Source organism: Arvicola amphibius, chromosome 1 (assembly GCF_903992535.2).
Source record: "Arvicola amphibius chromosome 1, mArvAmp1.2, whole genome shotgun sequence".
Classification (NCBI taxonomy): Eukaryota; Metazoa; Chordata; class Mammalia; order Rodentia; family Cricetidae; genus Arvicola; species Arvicola amphibius.
Window position 1 is genome coordinate 117,503,616 of NC_052047.1, and position 24,610 is coordinate 117,528,225.

The window sequence follows — 24,610 nt, forward strand, 5'->3', positions numbered from 1 at the left end:
GGGCACCCTTTGGAGGGTGCACACTGGAGCTTCTGTTGCTGTGTTGCTACAGAGGACACATAACATACAAGGAGACACAGTTATTATATACAGTAGCCCTTTTCCACAACAATCCAGAAGCGGCAAGTACCTCTTACCACTGTACAGTTCAGAGAAAAATCACCAGTCATCAGCAAGCTTCAGACTGTGGCAGGGGTGCAGGAAGGAGGGAGAAGGGAGAATGGGATGAGCAGAGAAGGGCAGCAAGTCAGAAAAAGAAAAATGCTTCCTCATACACACGAGGAGGCAGAGACAGGGCAGTGCAGACTCCACAGCAGACCCACCGCCACCGGGAGGCAGGAAATCAGTAGTGAAGCAGAGCAAGGAGAGATGCTGATGGTGAAGCTCTCCTGAAGCCCAGCAAGGAAGCTTCTATAAGGTTCCCTGAGCCAAAAGGGCACATGCCAATGTGGAAACAGACTGAAAGAAAAAAATAGCTTTGCATGGCTCAAAGGAGCTAATGCAGTCTGGTTTCTCGACAGAAGCACACAGATTCTGTGTCAGGGAAAGGCATGGGGACCATCAGGACAACAGTTCTTCCTTTGCATTAGCAATAACAGTAAGCCACAATGGGGGTAGGAAGGCATAGAGCACCAGGAAGTGCTGGCTTTGCGTCCTCAGTGCTTCCCTTGAAAGAGGAAAACAGAAAATAAGAGCTCTGTCAGGCTTCTCCTGAGAGGAGGGTAAGTCTCCTCAGCAGAGACTTATTAGTCATAATAGCCCATGAACTAAGATAATTACTTCAGCTTTTCTTTTGTGTCTACAGCCCCACATCCCTACCTTTGTCTTGCTGGGAAGAAACAACTTACCAGGTTCTATGTAACAAGTTCATTGTCTGAAAGTTTATCTGGGGAAATACTCCATTCACCTCAGCCACTACCCACCCTTCTCCTCCTTCCATCTTTCCTCCATCTCTCTCCTTTCTCCTCCGTCTCTCTCTGCCTCCTTCCCCTCCCTCCTCCCTCTCTTAATCACAACCATTCACTCATTCTCACCCCAGATATTCAAGACCCCCTGTCACTGGAACCCTGGAGTATGGTCTTCATCCCAGCCCAGATGAGCAGACAAATGCCAGGGTGCCTGGAGGAAGCTGTGCTGGGGGACCTCATCTGGATGTTCCTCCTAAGTCTTTCTATGAAGCACTGCAAGTGCTTCCTGTTCTCCAGACCACTCTTCCCCTTGGTCAGCAGTGCCTCAAGCCCCTAGCGGATGGGTGTCCTGCAAGTGGCACATGGGTCTGATCTATCTTGTCTCCTAAACACAAGTGCATTTCCATCAGGGCAGAGAGGGATGAGCCAAGCCTGTGCACAAACTTGCCCATCAGATGAGATGCTTTTCCTGCCCAACTCTTGTGATGCCCTCCTGCTGGAAACCATGGTGAAGCCAGAAGATTTACTTCCATCTGCATTACTTCACACATACTATGTTATTGGCTCTTGCCCACAGCCATGTATATTTATCATTTCTGCCTTCCCAGTGAGTAAACAAAGGTACTCAAAAGTAACAGGCCACAGGTGTCCCAAGCTGTAAGGCCATGTGGTTGAAGTGAACGGAGCATCTATTAGACTGAAGCAGCGACTCTGACCTCACTGTGACTTATTTAAAAGAGTTTTGTTTCTTCTTCCACTGATGATGCTTGACTAGACCTGAGGATATCATACTTTGGCAGCTACATCACTGGTCTAGAATACAAAAGACTAAATCTGCTTCCAACCTCCCCTGCAGGGGTGTTACTAATTTAGGGAATTCATACTCTTAGAAGAACTAAAGGGCCCCATACCCCTTTTCCTATAATGGTAGGGATCAAAACCAGGGTCCTATGTAAGGAGGTCAAGTCTGTACCACAGAACTTCATCCCCAATCCTAGGAAGTTCTTGATATGCCAGTGCAACTTTTAAAACCATGAATACATGAAATTATTTCTTTAAATTCATTTCTATTTTGGAGGTGGAAAGATGAAAACTGATTTTAATGTTGAAAGTTTACTATCAACATATATAAGAGGATCCCAAACTTAATGTTTCAGTTTTTCCATAAAAACTGCATTGATTCTCCATAATAGAACAAATTCGAACGATCTCTTTGGGAGTTACTGGGGACTGACAGTCAAGAAGATATATGAACTAGGGCTAGTGGGTAATGCATGTCACAAGACACTCTTTGTGTTTTTTCAAAGCCAGTGCTGTTGACTTCATTTATAAAAAGACATAAAGGGCAAATCAGGGTTGTACCAAAAATAAAAGCAAGCATTTCTCTCCATAGCAGGAAGACAGTACTTTGGGAAATTCTAATCTTAGTTGCAAATGTCAAGATTACAAACTGGATCTTAGCTAAAAGTGAACACTCTTCAGAGTGCTCCTGAAGGTACATTTGGGACAAGCAGATTCAAGACAATGCTGAAAGAGAATCCAGTATGGAAAGAAGGTCACATCCACTGTAAAATGCTCACATACTCTAAAGAGGCAGAACTGAGACCAACTGAACACGAAAACAACCAAACATAGCAACAGTCATAAGCATCAAGAGAGCAGAATAAAATCAGAGATGAACACAGACAGATATCATATTCCATCATAAAGCAGCCTCGTGTGCATGTCAACACACACACACACAGACACACACACACAGAGAGAGAGAAAGAGAGAGAGAGAGAGAGAGAGAGAGAGAGAGAGAGAGAGAGAGAGAGAGAGAGAGAGAGAGAGAGAGAGAGAGAGTGAGTTTCAGGTTCACTAGAACACACGTCAGAGACTGACACTGTAGGAGAAGACACAGGCTATGGAGCCATGAGTCGAGTGTGAAAGGCTTCACTTTCAGTGCTCCCTGTAAGCACGCCGTCCAATAATGTGAGCTCTTGGAACCTCATCTTTACCGGCAAAGGGGAATGATGGAAAAAAATCTATAAGAGGGTTGTGAGGGCAGATTGTAATGGATAAACAAGAAAAATGTTTCCTAACAAAACGTTGACATTCCCATTATTTTCAAAACTGCAACTGCCAGAAAGAGACTAGTGCTACTCACCTGCCTAACGCGAGAAAGGCTTATGTAAACCTTTGACAAGTGTGAACTACTGAGAACTAAAATGTCATATAAAATGTATGTACAAAAATTGTTATTGGCATCAAGTTAAAGCATTCCATATGCTACCAAGTGCTTACTGTGTACTGAACATACCCAGAAAACAAATGTCTCCTTTGACATTAACTCTAATAAGGTATTATATAACATATATATATATATATATATCATATATTATATATGTGTGTGTGTACAATATATCATATGTGCATGGCTCACTATTGCAAGGATTACAACAGGTAACAGAGAAGGACTACACTGAAGTCAGTACTATGTAAACTCCAAAGTCACCAACATTGTTACCTTAGGACTTGGAAATTGTCCTGGGAGCTGGAATATACCGTGGCCTGAATGCCAGGGATGTGGGGTTTTGTACCATTCTCTAATACCTTGTATTTTAAAGCAGGCAAGTTCCTCCATTCTTTCTGCCTCAGTTTCCTCATCTATAAAGTGAGAGTCTGTACTAACTGGTCTGTACAAGCTCTCATTGCCAAGATAACTGTCCTCACAGAGTGATAGGTTAGAGAAGTGCTGGGTAGCGCCACTTTAGTTAAGAGAACACAGAGTGTGAATTTTTACTTCTGTAAAGATGAAAAGGCTCCTGATTTATGCCTTTGAAGGGAAAAGCTATCATTACCAGGGGAGAAAAAACAGAGTGAACTTCCAACTCTGTAAAGGCATTTGTAAGAGGTCTCTCAAGACAAGGCAGACACAAGGTCCCCAGTTCACAGGGTAAGATCCCCAATTAGGTCACATGAACTGAGACAGCCAGGTCTCAAGAAAGGCCTACAGCTTAGAAACAGAGAGCCTTCCTCCTGAGCTGAGAGTGCAGGTTCCAGGGTCCAGAGGCACCTAGGCAAGTGACAGGTGCTGCTTCTCTGGCAAGGTTGTGATCCCCGGGAGCCTTCTGTATCGTCCCCAGGAGCTTGGTTAGAACAGGAAACAGGTTGTGTTTTAAACAGAACCTCACTTTATATTCAAAGTGTTATTAACCTTTTAAAAACATGACAACCATTTCTCCTGAGAAGCAATTTTACTTATACAATAGACAGGCACACTGGGGCTCTTATAACTCATTTCCATTTTGCCTGTTTACCAGGAAGCTCAGAACTGAGTCGTGACCCCCTCATTACCAATTAAGCAAATATGAATATCAAAAATTTGTGTGCTTATTTTTCCACAATTACATGATTTCATCTCACTCTACCTATGAACCTTAGTTTCTCGTCAGGTGTTTCTTTTTCACACTATCTCCTTACCCCATACTTCTTATTCCTTACTTTTTGGTATGTATCACTGCAAATCACTCATAATGATTTTTTTCCGCATTCAGACAAGGTATAAATACAAGTTACACAGTTTGGGTAACAGTTTTTGCCCCTTAACTCCAAGAGAATTCAACCTCAAAACTCTGCTTATTTCTAAATACATATGATGTTTGAGTGGAAGATGTTTTAAAATTAAGGTGCATATAATTCAAACATTAATGCAGATATGTGTATGATACTATCTAGAGTAGCATATAACCCCTGCCCTGAAACTTTATAGACCTTTTAGGTGGGTGGCCCAATAAGCCAAAATGCTTTCCACAGTAAAACTAAGATATTATTTTTCCATTTAGGTACTTTTTTCTATTGTACAAACAATGGCGCTCAAAATATTATATGTCTAGGATATAATTTTAATGACAAAGCAGAAAAGAGAGACTGGCTATTTCCAAAATGAATTAGGCACTAAAGGAGTCTGTAAAAATTAAAAGCAAAGACATTCATATTGTAATTTTGCTTTAAAATGCATAGCTACCACTCAAAATGATGCTTATAGTAATATCTAATTGATCTGTGATTACCTTAAGCAAATAAATATCCTAATGCTCCAGTTTGTATATCTAATATGATGGATATTGGTTGTTATCATCCATGTACTATAGCTCACACACATTCAAAGTCTTTAGTAATTTTTAGGAGTGTAGAGGGGCCTTGAAAGCTCAAGAGCTGAAAACAGCTAGCAGAAAGACTCGAGCTGGAAGGATGGAGGCGTGGAGAGTGCCTGCACTGGAGAGGGGCTTAGTTAATAAGTACGCTTTACACATTGTGCAGACAATAGCTCTTCCAGAGATGAGCGCAAAGCTACTACCTGACAGTGTAGAAGCTTAATATGTTCACTGGGAGAAGTGGTAACTGGATTTGGTATTTTAACCTAAATACTTATAAACAAAACTGAAAGCTTCATTTCTGCTCCAAACCCTCACCTCTGTCCTTAAAAAGCATCTCGAGTCATAAGTCCATAACTATTCCCACCATTCTTCCTAGTGAGAGTGCAGAGGAAACAAGAATCAGAACCAAGTAAGTTGTTGTTGGTTTTTCTTTTCCTTCCTTTCTTTTTTCTTTCTTTTCTTTCTTTCCTTTGTTTTCTTTCTTTTCTCTCTTTTTTTTATGAATTAAGCCTTAAACCAGTAGCTAGGCAACCAATGAAGTAGCCCTGACAACAGGAAAGAAAGAAGGCAATGGTTGCATTCAGCCAGAGCCTACACACAGCACCGCAGAGTTGCCCAGTGCTACTGGTTCAAGTGCAAAAAGGAGCATTAACAAACCCTCATTACTCTCTTCTAATCTTACCCACTTCTGTACATATTATGTTAGGAAAACACCAATGCAAGTATAACTATAGCTGTTCATCTCAAAGAGAATACAGAAACACGTGTTTAGGTAGCCGCCCACAGTCACAATAGTGATGTGTTCATTAAAATGTATGTTTGAAACTTTGATATACACCTCGGCTTAGGTTCTTAGTGAAACAGCCCATCTATCTTTGGAGACATGGGGAACAAATGCAATGATGGAAAGAAGGCATGATGGGAAGAGTGGCCTTAGCTGATCTTTGCTTCCTCGCCTGTGAAACAGGACCAGCATATCCTTGAACAGATCGGTATGTAATAAATAGTATTTTTGGAGCATAAAGCACTATTTAAGCATTGTTTGTCATGTTGTGAAAGTATTGTACAATATCTTTTGAACTGACTGTTGTTCTGCTTTGCAAACAAAGACAACTATAGCATCTGTCCCTTCCTGTGAAGTCTCCACTGTGCTCTACATTCCTCCATAGTGTATTTTCTTGGGAGCAGAGTTACTGAGGAAACACTGCAACAGAGCATGCCAGTCAATTGCAAAAACAATAATCCCAATTAACTGGTTCTGTGTACACTTGATTTGGAAACAGTAAGCACCCATTGGTCTGTATAAGGAGTTCAGTCATTCCACAGTTTGCCAAATAGTTTGCTCTCGGTATTGATCTTCTGATTACAGATATTCAGTAAATATCTGAATCAGCTATAGAAATAATGAGAAGTTGTGGCAACTGAGCATCAGAAGCAGAGTCTCCTTTGTGTGTTTCTTTCCCAGGGAGAGGCGACGCTTTATGTCACTGTGGTGTGGATGTTCTGAGTTTGCAAAGCCAGGTGAGGACCAAGGATCCACACTTGTAAAAATGCAACAGTGGCTTTGAAGTAACTAACAACACATGTATCGCCTGCCTCAGTGAGGAGCTTATCATTGTTCTATTTTACTTGACTAGGAAAAGCATTCCATTTGAATATGAGTAATGATTGTTGCTATCAAACGCAAGGCAGATTTAAAAAGAAAGTATGTATTAAAGTACATTAAATCAGAAGATAAAAAAGCTCCCTACCAACAACAAATCATATCTGAATATTATCTTGTTGGCTACACCCAGATTCTAGCAGGTCACTAGTACATGAAAGTTCCCGGGTCAGTGAGATGGCTTGGAGGGTAAAGACACTTGGCAGCCTGCTGAGATCTGAGCAGTCTCCAGAAGCCACATTGAGGCAGGAGAGAACTGACTCCACAGTGTCCTCTGACCGCTCACACCATCATGCACACATATCCGATAGAAACAACAAACTCCATTTAAAACCTTAAAGCTCCTTTGGAAACAGAAAAGCAAAACACACAGGTGAATTTGTGAGCAGCTTCCTGTTAGGGCCTTCGCAGCCTTCACCCTGTTCTTAGACACTGCGGCCCTCAAGACACAGCAGTCCCACCCTTTCTACTGGAGCTTATCCAAGAGACAGAAAACTAAATGAGCACAGGGTTGGCACACGGGTTTAAAGTAAGAGAGAAGCCAATACCAAAAGAACGTTTTCCACACGAGATGATTGTTAGACTCGTCCTCAACAGCCTTCCAGGGAAATGAGTCCCACCTTCATCTCATAGCCCTGGTCACTGAAATCACAGAGTTAAGGTGACATACTAAGTTAGACAGACAGAAAACACCACGGACAGAACTGAGATCCATGGTGAGTCCACACGAAGAGCCAGGCTCTCTCTCATCTATCTGTGGCCTCAAATTCTGTTCTGCTCCTCACCCAGCCACTTCTGTTCCTATGTCCACACCACTCCACCTTCCGTGTGACTCCAGAGTAACAGGAACAAGGCGCCGTGGAGACAGAAAGCAGCATCTGTACGGAAAGCAGGACGTTCATGGTTCTCTGCACTATATATAGCTTTTCCCTATTCCATCAAAGGTTTGAGACGGTCAGGGCAAAAGTTGTTTCATATGCCCAAGGCTTAAACTATCATAGAAAGTTGCTAACTAAATCTGATACTGTTCTCTCTGTGGAAAGAGTAACCTGGGTGAGGAGCACCAAGACTTAACTCTGTTTCTGCTGTGAGTAGCTGACGGTCAGTAAGCTCCTTCCTTTCACTGGGCCCATTTCTCCTCTGTCGCCAGTAGTCACGGCACCAGATGGATGGAATGCTGCCTCCAATCCCCTTGTGTTTTGGTGGTGGTCTGGTGTGCTCTGATTTTGGCAGACCCAGCACTGTGAACCCGCAGAGCAAGCCCTCTAGCAGTAAGCTCCACTCGCCCACACTGCAGCTCCAGTTGCAGCCACTGTACTTCAGACACAGGTAAGTGTGCTCCTTTGCCACTGTGCTCATTTGGATGTCTCCTAAGGGTCAGGATCTTTCTCAAGCGATTCCCAGAGGGAGTGATGGCCAAGGGCACATCTATATGCCTGCGCATTCTGCCCACTACTGAGATCTGTGACCCGACATGAATTTTGAATTTTGTCTCCAACCACTGAGTATACACACACACACACACACACACACACACACACACACACACACACGCACACGCCAAACATACCAAAGACTATTCACGAAGAAGACTACCCTGACTCACCTCTCTCTTATTCAGATGCCCTGAGCTTAGCTCCATGACATTTATAAGTAGTGTGACTGAAGTTCTGCGGTGGATTGTCGTGACAAAAATACTTAGAATTGTCAGAACGATGAAATGTGGTAAGGAATTCACCATATTACGACCATATGATCTAATCGCACCAGTGCTCCAGCGCAGATGCAGCTGGCTGGTGTTGTTGGTGGGAAAAGCTAACTGACAGACAAGACGGCCTTCTGCTGGCAGGACACTCACAGTGTGTGTGCAGAGAGGCTCATGGGATGAGGGCACAGATGACAGACCCTGAGGCGCTGTCGCAGTCTGTTGTCCCCACGATCTAAGTATTTAGCAGACCCTGCACACCCTGCAACAGCTACCCAGAGCAACTCCACTGGCGTCGTTCTGGCCCATCAAGTCAGTGATGTTTCGTACTAAAGTGGCAAAATATAAAGATTTGCTCAATAAAGTGAAACAGATCATGGGTAAATATATATTCATATGGACACACACATGAGCCTGTGTGTGTGATAAAAACACAGCTTCGCAGCTTTCCTGTGTCTGGGCCTGTTCACTAGCCCACAGTGGTTATATACACAGAGTCTGTTTACTCACACCTAGTGTGGTGAACGTAACAGACAATGGTGGACACTGGGGTGCGAAGCCCCATCCCCCCAGCACTGGAAGGTTCTCTCTCTCCTATTTGGCCTTGCTTCAGCTAAAGACAGTCACCTCAGACAAGATCAAGTCCTCTTTTCAGGGTAGCTTTCTTTTGAATCCAAGGACTGATTGGCACGAGTATGCAAAACTAATTTCCCTCTCGAAATTTGGAGCAATTCTCACTAACAATGGGGTCCTGAAGCTTGTGAAGGGGTTGCTGGGGGAGGCACAGTGCACCATTTCCTCACCCAGTCCGGCTTTGTCCCTGTCCCTTCTACAGATGCCGGTTTTGGAGAGTACCCACATACACACCCCTGCCACTAACATCCAGTGAGTAGCCTGCTTCCCAGGGAATCCAGGTGTGTGCTATGTTCTTCTGTAAAAAAGGTTTAAGTAAAAGAGAGAAGTGTGCTTAATAAATGATAAGGTCCGTGACAGCGATGCTCTGAAACTTACCTAAAACTGTGACATGGGATCCAAGGAACAAATTACCATGTCTAATTTACAGTTTACAGGTCTTTATAGTTAAGGAAAACTGGGCCAGCCATTTAAAGCTGGGCAGTTTTGAAGCCAGATAGCAAACTGGATTTGTCCCAATCGACTTCCTAGTCTTACTGCATATTATATACTTAACCTTTGACTTGGAAGAAAAAGTGAGAAGAAATGGCAGTGTTCTTAAGGAAGGAAAGTCACAACTTTAGGATGGAGATCTGCATGGTAAGAGCTAAAGCTGCCTCCCTCACGGGGCTCTCGATACATTCCTCTAACTGCAACTAGCCCAACTAGCCTGGCAAATACAGAGATCTCCCAATAAGGCCCACACAGCCACGCCAATCACCTCAAACAGCGATCTTGTTCAGGAGGCTTGAGATCCTATGAGAAGAGCTGATAAACACATATAGCATTCCTAAAGAGCATGGGCTTTTCCGTGTCTCACATCCAACCCCAGGAACCGTATCCATTGACACAATGATTCCCTCAACTAGGAAGCCACAGCTTCCTGTTCTGTAGAAACCACTTTGCAGCTTACCTTCAGGGACTCAGTTCTCTTCAGTATATTGTAGGTTAGGTTATAATTTACCAATGTGTTCAAAGTCAACCTTATTTCTCACTTTTCCTCTCATGCCTTCTATGGGAAAAATAAAGTGTTTTTTTTTTTCATTTTTAGCTTCAGATTTCTTCCTTCCTCACAAATGAATTGAGAAAAGTCAATGGGAAATAAAAATTAATCTTTGGAATTTGAAGTGTACAGTGTCCACTTTTGACCTTTGGCTCCAAATGATAATAGTAAATAACTACATATAGTATAAGATATTAATTTTTAATTCATTATCATATAGGTATGTGTGTGCACCTAAGTTTATATATGATGTTCCACATCCTGTAAGATGCTAATGGCAGTCATAGGACAGGGGAATGGAGGGAAAACCACATCTTTACCTGGCTTTGGGAAGACATCTCTCTCTGTCCATATGAGTCTTGGAGTATCCCATCCTATTACCAACCACATCCTACCCTGCACCCCTAGTCTCCTAGGATGGCCTAAGAGTACAGCAGTATGGTCAAAAGCTTGGGAATGAGCTATGCTTGTGCACACTTGTATGGGTCACATTGTTTCCTTAACAGAAAAGTCTTAACTTTATGCAATTGTGAATTTGACCTTGTTTTGAAATGGAGTTTTATAGATGTCATCAAGTTAGAGCAAGGTCACACAGATTAGATGGGTTAGGTAACAGACACACAGACAGAAGGCAAGTAGGAAAGACAGGAGGAAATCAGGAGAAGGCAGAAGTAAGCCAGGGTTCTTGTAACAACTAGAAGGCAGGCAGAGGAGGGCTTGGCCCTCCTTGAGAGCTGCAGAGAGCCTGGCTGTGACCTTGCCTGCAGACTGGCCTCCAGAGCTGCATAGCTTAAGTCCCTGCTCTCTACGCAAGCCAGTGTATAGTCACTTAGGAAAGGATTACACCTGTGCTTCCAGACGGTCATGCCACACAGGAACACAAATAGCACTGCACACCTCCCAGCTTCTTCAGGAGCCAATAGAAAAGCCCTGTGGGGAACTGCGGAAACCGCAAGCTTTTATCTTACTGTGCACACTCTGCCACTGTGTCCTCACTACAGTTAGCCAGGACTGAAACAAAGGGGAGACTCCTGGCCTGAGCCCAGCAGCCTGCAGCTTTAGTTCACTAAATAAACACACGTAGGGGTTTTTTTTAACATTTTCTTAACAGCTACTACTATTGTCTATTACAATATTCATCTGTCCCTCTCCAATAGCCCCATATTTAAAAGTAAATAAATAAGCATTTTCTCACAGTTTAGTGCTGGGCAAGTATTTGTGTATAAAAGGAATGAATGAGCTGTCCTGCAGGGTGCACTGCTCCCAGTCCCCCTTTCCCACTCTTCTTCAGGAGGCCAAATGGTCTTTCTGTGTGTCAATCAAATCTCATTCACACACTGGACAGGTTCAGTGTGGGATGCAATGAAGAGGCTTCTCAGAGTCCACCAGGTCGAATGTGCTTTGCCCAGGCCGTGACTTCTACGTCATGCTTTCAGCTATCCCCTTTCTTGTGACATTCTGGCCACACTGGCCCATGCTTGCATAGCTCTACCTATCTGGAATGCCTTCTACTCTGATCCTCCTGCAGCCACACCATGACTTCATTCAGGTCTCTATCCTGAGTCATATCCAGACAGTCCGTATTGCCACTTCTGAAATAACCGCCCTAAGCTGGTTTCTTCCCTTTAACTTGCTTTTATTTCCCCTTGGTCCCCAGCCATGTACTGACACAGCCTTCTCCACAGTCTCTGTCCCCTACTAGTGTGTACGCTGTTTAGTTCTGGCATCCACTCCAGACTCCCTTACTTCTGTATGTGTCTATCCCAGAACAGGCACCCGATAATTTTTTTTTTTTGATGAAAATCAAATGCAGTTTGAAATTTGCTTGTTTTGTTTTTTACTTTTGGATAGGAAGTGTAGCATTAAATTTAACGGTGAGCCGTTACTGTGAGCTTATGTGTGTATCCTTTTAAATATTGTTACATTCTATTCTCATCCCAACTATACAATTTACAATCTTTGTAAGAAGGTCCCTAAATAGTGCAGACTGGGACAGAGAGACACCAATAGGCAGGTAGGTTGAGAACCTGGGAGGCAACCTAAGTGCCAACCAGCAGTAACGTGAGCATGTGACATAAGGGCAGATTTGAGTAAATGACAAGGTGGCCCTCAAGCTGGAAACCCAGATCACTGGTAAGAGCCTGGGAGCCGGGAGCCTAAGGAGAGATGCGAGTGAACCCATGGACCTGCTATGGAGTGGGGAGGGATGCAGGGTTACCTTCTCATTCCTGCAGTTGCTCAGACCCATGTTGTTCATGGAAGACAGTTTCCCATCGACCCCGTGTGGCTGCTGTTGCTGCTCCCGCTGGATCTGCTCTCGCATCTTCCGAGCCTCCTGAATGGCTTTCATCACTGTGTCCTGGTCCCCAAACAGGGCAGGAGAGTTGAGACTGGACAGGATATCTGCATACATAGGGTGCGTTGTTAGAGGCATGTGGAGACAGTCCCTCGAGTGCTGGCTGTGACCCACTCCCCAGGGGAACACTGTATTCTCTGAACAAGGAGGGGGCACATTTGTTCTTAAGAAAACTACAACACTAGTTAGAGCACAGAAAGCCGAGTGAAGCAAGCTGTGGCTCAGGGTGCAGGTAGGCCACGGATGTACCCTGGCACTCCAGGCTGGAAGGCTGTCCCGTACCCTCTCACAGATGATTGGTCATAAGTTCTAATCTTGTATGCACAGGGGAAGTATTTGTCACTTGTGCCTCCAGTTATCAATGCTCCTACATCTCCTTCCTAGCTTTCCATGTTTCTATTCTTTGTGTACAATCTTTCCTGATCGGATTGGGGAGCAACAAGAAGGGGAGAAGGCAGAGAGGTGGCTGGGATTTCTGTCCAGATACTCTTGTATTTGGTGTGTTATGTGGAGGGGAACAGTTTGAGACCTGTGAGGGTACACGGGCACTATGGTGACATCTGTATGTGTGTGTTTTGTGTCCATTGCAGAAGCGAGGGGGTGGGAAGGAGCACACCACACGCTCCTTTCTCCCAGAGCTGGCTGGTTAATGAAGCATTCTTCCTATCACACTGCCTCGGTTATTTACCAAGAGGATGGCAGCGCTGCCCCATCCCCAGCTCGGACACCCACTGCTCCCAGCCTCTCCTCCCACCCCCAATCCTGACATACAGTGAAGCAGGATGTGTGGCAAAGGCTTTCACACGAGCACAAATCCTCAAATCAACTAAGAATAAACATTTTCTTCCATTATATTCCATGTAACCCAGAGGGGAAAAAAGGAATAGAAACTAATTTTTCCTCTATGCCTTGTACTTTACCTTCAGCCTTAATTGAATACTTTGAATCGTTTTTTTTCCATTTTTAGACAAAAGAGGGCAATTATTTTGATTACTGTTAGATTTCAGCTGTTGTATATTTGACATTATCTACTTGTGTAAGGTCCTTCGTATTTCCTCACACTTGTGTGGACAGACATGTATGATATGTGCAGACACCTCACACAGGACAGAGCAACAGGGAAACTAGACTGCAGTCAAGCTCATGCCACACACCTTGTATGCTACAACACATGGGCATATCTGTGTGAGTTGTGAAGTTCCAGAAACTGTCTATATGAAATGTTTTTAAAAGTCAGTGCCTTTATAGGAGATAAGCTTCTTTCTTTGAAGTTTTTCTGGATAAAAGGGCCACCTTCGTGCAATATCTGGTGCAGAGACTGCCCTAGCAGCAGACGCTTTCACTCTGGCCACCCCCCAGCTCTGACTAAGATGGCTGCTCTCGTTGCTGACAGGAGCAGAGCCTGTGGCGAACCAGCTCCTTCCGTCCCTGCAGATTGTGCAGCCCATGAACAAGTGCTTTCCAGACAGGATTGTGGAAGTGCACCGCACAAGGGCCACTTCAAGAGGCAGTCTAGTTTTCCTATGTTGACTTCTTTGTTCTCATCTCCCTACTCCCATAACGCCAGCCAAAAGAACCAGTTCGAAGCACTGGTCCAGGCATGCACTCTTCTCTTCACACTGAGCTCCCCTGGCAGGAGTGAAAAGCTTGTGGCTCCTATGAGGCAAGCCTGACTGGAAGTCAGACAGGCTGTTGCTCAATCCTGTCCTAATGCCCCGAGTGTTGGAGAGGGCCCGCATCTCACCCTCAGCCCAGTCGAGCACGCCTCGCCCTGGGAGCTTCCCGAGAGCAGCAGGATCTGGGTATCTGTCCTGGTTCTGCTATTTCACAGCCCAGGTTGGAGCTCAGGCATTCTACCAGTAAGAACTAACATTTGCCTAATTGTAAAGTCAAGTGAAATTAATAAAGCCGGAAAGACTAGATAAAAAAGTTTGTAGTGGGTCCACCACACATCACCATATGCAATTATAATAGGCAAGAGGCTCCACGATTAGATAACACAAGGAAGGGAACGTGGTAAAGAAATGGGGGGGGGGGGGGGTCAAATCCAACCTCTTTGAATCTCACTGTCTTTATTTGGAAAGACAAGGGACAAGAGGAATCCAGTAACGACATCCTTAATGCATTTGGTTTGTTCCTATTGACAAATGTTTTCTTGCCTATTGCTTCATTCTACCCAAGAAAATGTGTTGGGATTCACCTATCCTAGTCTTTCAAAAGAGAGCTCTAATGTGCTGGATACTGCAAGACCCTCGCCAGGCAGACCATTCTCTTCTGGCCTACACAATACTACCCCATGTAGGGTTTAGGAAATACTAAAGTCCAGAGCCACAACACCAGCCAGTGAAGGTTTTTGGTACAGGCATGTCCTGTTGTAAAACCCATGCTTTTGCTCCACACTTTCAAACAGCCGTGTGAAAACCTCTAGAGAGCCTTGAAAAAGCAAGAAGGAAAAGGCACCTTGTGACATGGCTTCCTGAATGAAGCCAGTTCTTGATGTCCTTACAGAATTATTTTTAGGCAAAATCTTGACGAAATTAAGACCTCCTTACGTGTCTGATGGCCAGAATCCATTATCATCTCAAAAAATGGATCCTAGCAGGATTTGAGACATTTTTCAAAAGTCACCCAAGATACCAAGTTGGGTTCTGGTTCGGTGGAAAGAATATCACTATCCTTCCCAAAGAGCACACAGGGCCCAAGGGCAAGCCATCCTGGCCAGAGTGCTTCTTTTCTAGGTCACAGGTCCCTTCCTGAAGTGGACTCTCCCATTTACCTAGAGAGGATCCTCTCCCCAGGCTCCCTCCAATGGGGCTGGGGATGCTGCTCTTGTTCGGAAGGTTGACAGGGCTGGTTTTGCTGGCTGGGAAGAGGCTCTGGGTGGGAGATGTTGGGGACTTCACAGGCTCTGCTGTTTTAGGCCGTGATGAGAGATTCAGCGGCTGGGCTGCTGTTTCATCCTACAAGAGTTTAACATGAATAATTATTTTAAAAAAGACAAATGAAGCACATTATCACTTAGTAAGCCACAGTTATTTTACACCTCCGAGACAATGCCATGTTCTCCTACAACAATAACAAAAGAAGCTAATTATCTACCTCCTTGAAGATTCATCGGAAGGAACCTCATTAATTTCCCTGTGTTATGCTTCTATTTACATTAACTGTGTAGTTGGATCATTCTTTTTGCCAAATTAAAATCTGAATTAGCTCACATTACAGCTTAATTTCCTAATGTGTTTTCAGGGATCTAAATTAACCTAGGGCATTTACAAAGAATTATTTAAAATTTCAGTAGCTCTGTAGTGCTTTTGTGTTCGTCTCTCAGAAAAGTTCCTGTGACTATAAATAGTCCCTGCAGCTAATTTTTTAATATATATTTTAAATCAAACAATTGCAAGTACTTTAGAAAGGAAACATGGAGAGTCTTCTTTTGCTCTCCAGGGCCCCTGCCCTCAGAGTCCCATGCCACACCACAGGCTTCTATGTGGCTTTCTGGGTGTGGGTGCTCTTGTGGTTTATATTCTGGTCTCTATTCATGTTTAAAATTAATTTTTGTGAAAAGCAAGCATACATTATAATTATGTTTTACATGCTATGCTATATGCAATTTATTTTTCATGTTTAAAGTGATGTCTTGTTACAATCTTTGCTACATATATTTATGGAATGTCTATTTTAAGACCATATCCCTCCACATTGAACCCAGTATTTCCATCTCTGGCTTGGAACTCTAGGATAGCCAGTGACTTGAAAGTTAAGCAACTTGTTTTCATTTTGTCTCATTTATTCTACCATCAAAGAGCTGCAGATAATAATCATTTCAGAAATATGGATATGAGTGTGTGATTTAAAGGTTCAGTGTTAAGATCTACATTATTGCATTCTGAAGCAAAATCATCAGCAAATGTCAGATTCTGTTTTGCCACTGGGAGGGCACAGAGAAACTGCTTTCAATGACATTATTGAAAATACACAACGGAGTCTGGTAACAGAACATTCTCTCCCGTGGTTAACATGTGACCTCACTGAGGCTTTATTTCTCCATCTATAAAAAGATGGCCATATACTACGGGATGTCAATCAACAGATGTGCCAGAAAACAGCACTGGAGGAGGAAGGGCGAGAGGGAGAACAGGGACAGAGAACAGGGACATGCGCGGAGGTGACCATGCACCAAACTTTACACCAGGCACCTCAGTGCAGCCCACTCAGCCACTGATGCCACTAGGAGGATGGGCTAGACTACTCAGACTTTACAAACGGGGAGGTGGAAATCAAAATAATAAAAAGCATCTTCCCAAGGCCATCTAGGGATGAAAGAATTTGAGTCTAATTTATTGGACTACAAATCTCCACCTCCCTTTCTACCAAATGAGCAGAGGAAAAATCATTTGTATATTAATGTAGTGATGGTCTATGTTGTTGTTTGTTTTGGTTTGTTTAGTATTAATATGAAACAAGTGCTCCGTCCCATCTGTGTTGCAATGCACTTTATATTTAGAATAGGACATGTTCTGGGGAAACAAGATTACATCCACTATGAATGTCAAAATTATCTAATGTACTAAAATAAATTGCTTCTTGCCCTTAATTCAAAGGATATTTAAACTAGTCTCTTCCTTCATGTATATTGGAATCCTAGCACTTTATACGCTATTTGGTTTATACTCTCTATGCTGCCTTCATTTGGGGTTTGCTAAACTTCTAAACTGTCTGAGTTTAGAGTTCTTGTCAAGTTAAAGAAATGTTCATCTATTATTTCTTCAAACATAAATCCAATTCTTTCCTCTAGCTGCGTGTGCCAGACCAACCCTTTCTGGTGCCGCTCCAGGGCCGTCTTCCCTGCGTTTCCCTTTGCAGAGTTCTCACTGCTTTTCTTCTTCTACAGGTGAGAAACTGCCATTAATTCCATCTAAAGTGCGGCACTTATCGCTTGTAGGCAACTAGTTACGTTTTCTGTGCCTTGTTTTATTCTACTTACGTTTTCTTCAATTTCCTTGAAAATATGGAGTTTATAACACCTTTTTCAGTTTTAATATCTCTAACTTATTTATGACTCACAATTAATGTCAAATGCTCTCCATTATAATCATGATAGAGGGGCAGGATTGGGTTTACTTTTGAGGTTAAAGACCCACCCTCCAGACAGGATCTAATATTAGACAGTGCTCTTCAGACATCGATGCTGATCCTGGGACAGCAGTGTCTGAAATAAGTGAATTCTAGACTGGTCCACTTTACTATGGAGAAGGAGTTTTTGGAAAATGGTACAGGTAGCTTGGCAGCCTCCCTGAGTTGAGAGTTCAGAGGTTATAAATGTTAATGTAGACAATACTTTTGAGGCAAGGTACCAACAAGGTCAGATCTGTAGAGAAAGAAAGAGAATGCTATGGAGCTGCAAAAGAGTGGACTGCAGGTTTAGTTGAGGGCTGATCAGTAAGTGCGTATGAGGAGGCAACTTGAGTCTGGGGAGAGTGAAGAAGAGAGTTGGCAAATGACTGCACATTCATGAAGGACTGAGAATGGCTTAGTCTCCCAAGAACACAGTGCAACAGTCCCTTGCTGCACATACAGAGCATTAAGTAAATTAAGTTCAGGAATTTGCTGCCTTCACTCATCATGGGGATACACTACCTTGAGATTCTTGGTTGTTTTGAACCTGACTAACAAATATGAATAGTATATCCAAAGAGGATCTAGGGGTTCTGTGTCTCAGAATAGATTTCCGATATTTAAAGAGATGCAAACCCTTTAACAGTCAACACTGTGGAATTCAAAATGTGTAGCATCTATTTAATAATGATGGGCTTACACAGAAACATAAAAATACAAATAAAGAAGAGAAAAATCCGACCTCAAAATGGACACGAATGATAGAGGTAGCAGATAAGATTAGAAAAAAACTTAGAGGTGGCTAAGATGCAGGCAAATCACGCTACTAAAAGCTGGAAAAAAATGACAAAGACCATGTCATCGATCTAAAATATATAATCTGAGAAAATATTTATGTTCTTTCTATGTAAGGATCATGAAATTTTGAGACATTGTTGACAGGGTTAATTATATACCCCTCCACCCAGTCTAAGATAACACAAATTGTTTGTCAGGGGAAAGGCTGCAGGGACAAAGAATGCCTTGCCAGGTTGAGAAGGCTTTTGCTGTATGTAGAGCTGATAGGTGATACTCACCGTCCAGCCCAATAATTCTGGATCTTTCTCATTGTGGAACTATGTAACCAGACACTTCCATCCCCACAATGAAACTACTTCTGCTCCTTCATGACCACTGTGAAGATCCCCACTACCACCACCATTTATAGAATGCTCATTACATGATAGAGAACATATGGCCTCATGTAAGGCCCATAATATTATCAACTCCCAGATTACAGTGACAGACTTTTAACAGATGAAACCCTGTGTTTATCTCATTACCTTCAGCAAACATTGCCCTGCAATATTTCACTATACAGTGCATGACCATTCTCTATCGCGGGAAAACGGCTATAGTGGACCACGATGAATCTGGGTGAAGAAATCTCCTCAGTTAGTAGACTGAGTTTACTTCCAGAAGTTCTTCAGTAATAGGAATATTCAATTTAAATGCTCACTTTATGTCTTGGTTTATACATTTCTGCTCACATACATAATATATGATCTAAGAAGTATAAGAAATGGGTCCTTTGTTACTAACATAAAATACTGTCAAGTCAAACCATACAGAACTCTTATGCCTAAGCATTTACATGTGGTCAAGTGAGTAATAAAATCTGTTGGCCCACAGAGTTGGAATGGTAAAAGCAGATAGAAACTTGAATTTAGCCAGGGAACATTTACTCATCCAGTAAAGGCTTGGTTTGGTACAGTTCCAGTTGGCCAACTTAAATTACAAAATGACTTTTTCATGTTAAAATATTTAATACCCAAATAGCCCAAGTTGCTGGTGTTTCACATACTCTTTCTCTGACAACTATGAAGAGACTTAGTCCTTGGGTTGAGCTGCTTGCTATGCTATGATTCGGATTCACAAATAGGTTTTTGCAATATAAAACAATCTATTTCTACAAACTTACAATTCCTGTGTTAATTGTGACAGCTCATGATTTCTAACAATTAAGTGTAATGTCACCCTGTTTCTCTAGAAAATCATTAAGTTCATATTTGTGAATGGAGCACAGACAGGTCATTTGGAGGGTGCTCATGTTTTTAAGTCTTCAATACTTGGAGTCCATTATTTTTGCAGACTTTCTGAAATCTCAATATTGCCATCTGAGATTTACTAAAATAAAGCAGCTTCAGTGGCTGCAGAGCACCCACTAGTGACATTGGTTATTCTCAACTGTTTGCTGTGTGAAGATTCAATAACTGCCCAAACTCCCTGCATGTAGTACTTCTGCAAAATTACAACCATGCATTCACACTTAGCACACCTCTCCAAGCTCACAGTCAATTTACATATAGCAACTGCTTCTCCAAACTGTGTGAATTTATTAATTCAATATAGGAAGCGGAAACAATCCCCCCAAGCAACTTGTACTGTGTAGGGACCAGATTTGAAGTGTCTGATCATAGCCCTTGTCACCAAGTACCCCCGCCTTCAAGGGACCAGTTTGAGGACACTGAAAATCAGTTTAAAAAACATGTATCAACACTCTCCCCATAACTGTGAAAGCCCATTTATCCTGTCGTAATGACATGGTCAAAAGCACCACCAGCCATTGATATTCCTCAGCACCACTTTGCAGCCAGTTCTGAAGGACAGAGCTCCACAAAACTATGCCACGTCCAGCATTAGATCCCCTTTGATCCTCTCTGAACACAGGGATTCTAGGCCATGCTCTGATACGCTGAGTGGGCTCCCCACCTGTTTAAGGAATATGGATAAGTGTTGCAGGGCTGTGACAAAGACTGACAATAAAAGCACAGCCATTCTTGCCAGTGAACACTAAAAAATGAAATCCAGACTCTGAAGGGAGAGATTTTTTTGAGGAGTGAGTTTTTGGAGTTAGGGCAGGATCTCACAATATAGCACTATTGTTATCAAAAGGCAAGCACCTGTTTCTCAATGCTCACTCATGGCGTTCCCCATAAAGAGGGCTGCTTACTCCCAGCATAGCCCGCTTCACCACCTTCCTTACAAAGCTATTTTCCAAACCATTTCCATAATCCTGCAAAGCAAGTACCTTAACTTGAGTTACAGGGCTGGTCCCTCTCTTTTCATTTTTCATCCCAGTAGGTGAGACCGCCCCTGCTGTGTTTGGTGGCTGTGGAGTTGATGGCATCTTTGCTCCAGGTGACACCTGCATGCTGGCCAGCTGAGCGGCATAGAGCTGCTGCAAAACAGAGAAGGCGACCATCGGTCTCATTAAACGCGGCTGGGACAGGCTCAGGAAAACTTACCGTGCTGCCAGATAGCATCTCTCACAACCCTGCATTCCTCTCTCACTTTTTTAAAAGAGGAAAATAAGAAAAATCAAGTAACTCAGAAAGGAAGAGGACTAGAATGAGAAGCATGGTACCGTGTTCCAACAATGACACCATGGGCTGGGACAAGACTGGCCTCTCGAGAACTCAGTTACTTCAATTGTACTAAAAGGAGTTCGGCACAGCAGTCTATTAGATCCCTTCTAAGAGCCTGAAATCACTATATAATGTTCTTTAATATCTGGCTGTCCACTTGGGAACTAAGAAACCGAACTGAAATTCCCTGGGTCCTTGATCTTCCCATACTTCTCTGGGGATGCAGATCCTTAAAGACCAGCGCTGCCCCTAAGCCCCTAGAGTCCACCAGCAGCCGCTTCCCTCTCAGTCTTTTCTCTAGGCAGTATTTTAACGACCATTGACAGGGTTATAGCTAGATGGGGAAGCCATAGGAACAAAAATCAAGCTCCTTTTCCTGGCCCCAGTTGCTGATGGGAGATAACCTAGTGTCCCCTTTATAGCTAGAACAGCTCAAGCTGGTGTCCTCCCAAGTTCTCCTTTGGCTTGGGACTCTAGGCTTATCTCCCCTCTGTTTCAACCTGTGTCTTGGGTCCTTTCTAAGTATTTGTTTATTCTTGCTATCTTATTCATCCTCTGCTCCCTCTTACACGGGCTCCTTTCTGGAGACAAAGTAAACAGACAATCTGATACTATTCTTCTTAAAATGATCAACATTAAGTATATTGAATTAAATGAATGTAGACTCAAGACTGAAATATGGGCCAATATCACTTTTAGATAAATTTAACTTTTATCAAAATAATGTTATCCATTATTTAATAAATTCAATACTACTTTAAGGCCTTTAAATAAAAAGAAAATCACAACAACATGGTCACCTTAAATAAAGTAAAGCCTCTACAACCATAGCTTGGCCTCCCCACACTGCCCTCCCCACCTCACTCCTACTTTGAGGAGACCATTCCCTTTCAACTTGGTTGACTTTTCTCACTTATCACCTCATTTGTATATGTTTATATGCTGTTCTCACACAGGAGGATGAAAGCTTAGCTTTCTACATCGCCAGCTATATATGCCTTCATGCATCCTTCTAACTGCTTAGTGTCAATGTCAGAGATTCTAAGATAGTCTTACTGTTCATTCTACTCTGGCACTATTCGTAGCTGAGCTATGCCAAGAGCTATATTTCATTCTCCTCTCCTAGCCCCCTCTCTCTGGTACTAGGGTTGAAGCTAGGTCCTCAGGCTTGCTAGGTAATACCTCTTAGCCATATCCCCAGACTTCTTTCAATATTTTATTTTGAGACAGGCTATCATCACAAAGTTGTCCAGGCTAAACTTAAGCTCACTCTGAAAGTCAGACATACCTTGGACTTGGGACCTGCCTGTCTCAGTCTCCCAAGTAGTTGGGATTATATGGATTAAATTCAGCAGTAACTCTTCTCTTTAGCTCTTTGTTAGATTTAATATTTGTATTGTTTATCATTTTATCTCTCATTTATCTCTTTCTGGTTTCTATAACTATCACTGGGAATCCAGACTTTCTTAAAGACCAAGAAAACTCAATACAATACAGTTGAATATATGGCTAATCACTGTATACATTTCCCACCTCTTAGAGATGCCTTCTAGAATTCTCTACACTTTTACTCCAGCTGTTCATTAGACCAATGTTACAAAGAATTCCCCTTTGTCTCTCCTATGTTTGATTTAATTTTCTGTCTATCATGGCTTCCTGTTTCTTAGTTAATTGTTATATTTTTGATAGTAAATACCCTCCAGGAAATACCTGAGAAAAGTGCCCATGAGGTTAGTATTTTAGGAACAATGACTCAGAAACTTATTATTATGATATTCCCTCTTGATACAGAATTCTAAGTTAAAAATGATTCCCAGCATTCCAAGGACCAATGACTTACTGTCCTTTTACTCTTATTGCCAAGGAAGTCTGATGTCATTCTGATCTCAGAGTCTTTGCATGAAATCAGTTTTCACTTGAGACAGCATTGCCTTCTTCCTGTATACCAAGTGCAGAGATTTCTTCTGAGGGCTGTCTGCCTGTTGACTTTGAACTCACTGGTCTAGAGCCTAGCTCTTCCAATGTATAAAGCCATGTGCTTCAACTCTAGGAAACACTCTGAGGCTCCCCATCAACTCACATTAATAAATGTCTGACATCCTCATGAAGCCTCTGGTTTTAGTTTTTCCTTCTATCTCACACTCTTAAATGTTTTAGTCTACTCTGTGACAGATTATTTCCATCAGCTTATTCTAAGACTTCTATGAACTTTCCACTGCCACGATTTTAAGGATCCTTTTTGTTCTCTGACTGCTTCTCTTTACAGCATCTTGCGCACTATTCTGTTGAGTAATAGCAATGATGGTTTTGGATTTGTGTTTATTTTCTGATCTCCACACTGTTCTCTCTCTTTTCTTTTAATCTTTTGACTCTTTCTCTTATAGTCTTTGGTTGTGAACCTATCCTTTAATGAATGAGCCATCTCTCCAGCCCTAGAACTCTTTCTCACTGAAGGATTTCTAAAGTCTCTGGTGATCATTGACTAACATAAGTGACATCACCAGGAAGCTGACTGGGGAAGTCTAACTGTAGGGGAGAATTAGTGAATGACAGTCTTTATTATAAAATTATGATGTCGAAAGTTGACTTTTCCCTAGAGAATCCAAAGTGTCAACACTCACTCACATATTGTTTCTCTTACACTGGGCCATTTTATTTGTTCTTAAGGGACACCCCTCAAATTCTCGTCTCAGCTTGGAGATTCATTTGAATGCCATTATTATTAGGACTGATGTTCCAAGATAAAAACCTATGAATACGGCTTCTCAGGAGATCAGCCCTTTCAGTCCCTTGCTTGGGCTGTCTGCTGCTAATGAATGGTGAGAGGAAGCAGTAGCCTTACCACGCATCAGGCTGCGGGGCCATCTTCTACTGATTTCAATCAGTCATTTTGCTGACCATTCTCCTCCTATCTCTGCCTTCAATGGCATATCACCCTTTTCTTTTCTGATAGCAGTTATAACTCAAATATCGATTTCTCATGCCCCCAAACTTTTACCAGCTCTCTTTCTATTGTACTCAAAGGCTGCTACATCTAATCCTTAACTGTCCGTGTATTAGGACTTGAGGGAAAGTGGTAATAAATGAATGAGTTAATTTGCCGTGGTTAGCCCACAGTCAGATAGCACAGTCTTAACACTGCTGGTGCCTAAAAACATCATTCAAATATTTTCTTTTTCCTCTTATTAATCAAGATTAAGCCAACACCTTGATGGTCAGATTTCTATATAGAAAGCTTCCTAGTCCATCAACTACAGAAAAAAGAGCTCAAACTTAGCCATATTAGTAGAAGGGAAAAAAACAGGTGGTTTGTATATAATTTCCAGCATTACTATCATTCAGATGGACAAATAAAAAAAATTACAGTAATCAAAACAGACCTTTCAGCACATGTAATAAATGAAAGCTTAATAAAGAATAATTTTCAAGAGCCAGATGTGCCTATGTCATGATTGTTGCTTTCTTTGGAACAGTTCTTCTAATATAACAAGCCTCTAAAGGAATTAAAGTTTCTTAATTCTATATGCAATGACTCAGTGGCAAGAAAAATTCACAAGTAAGAGTTACAACTGCTATAATTTAGCCAAAGGAAAGGCAGCAGTTTCATTCCTTTTTTCACTTTAATGGATCTTTTTTGCT

The 24,610-nt window shown here is 42.4% G+C and overlaps 1 protein-coding gene across 10 annotated transcripts in view; it reads right to left on the reverse strand.

Moving 5' to 3' along the window:
- The window catches only part of Sox6 (SRY-box transcription factor 6), a 371,593-nt gene that overhangs the window by 60,869 nt on the left and 286,114 nt on the right, over positions 1-24,610 (reverse strand). For all 10 annotated transcript variants that reach the window (XM_038332186.1, XM_038332161.1, XM_038332179.1 and 7 more), the window contains 3 exons: positions 20,635-20,784; positions 15,226-15,409; positions 12,312-12,496 (listed from right to left, as the gene is read on the reverse strand). In XM_038332186.1, the coding sequence (XP_038188114.1) occupies positions 12,312-12,496; positions 15,226-15,409; positions 20,635-20,784 (519 nt within the window). The remainder of the gene's footprint in view (positions 1-12,311; positions 12,497-15,225; positions 15,410-20,634; positions 20,785-24,610) is intronic.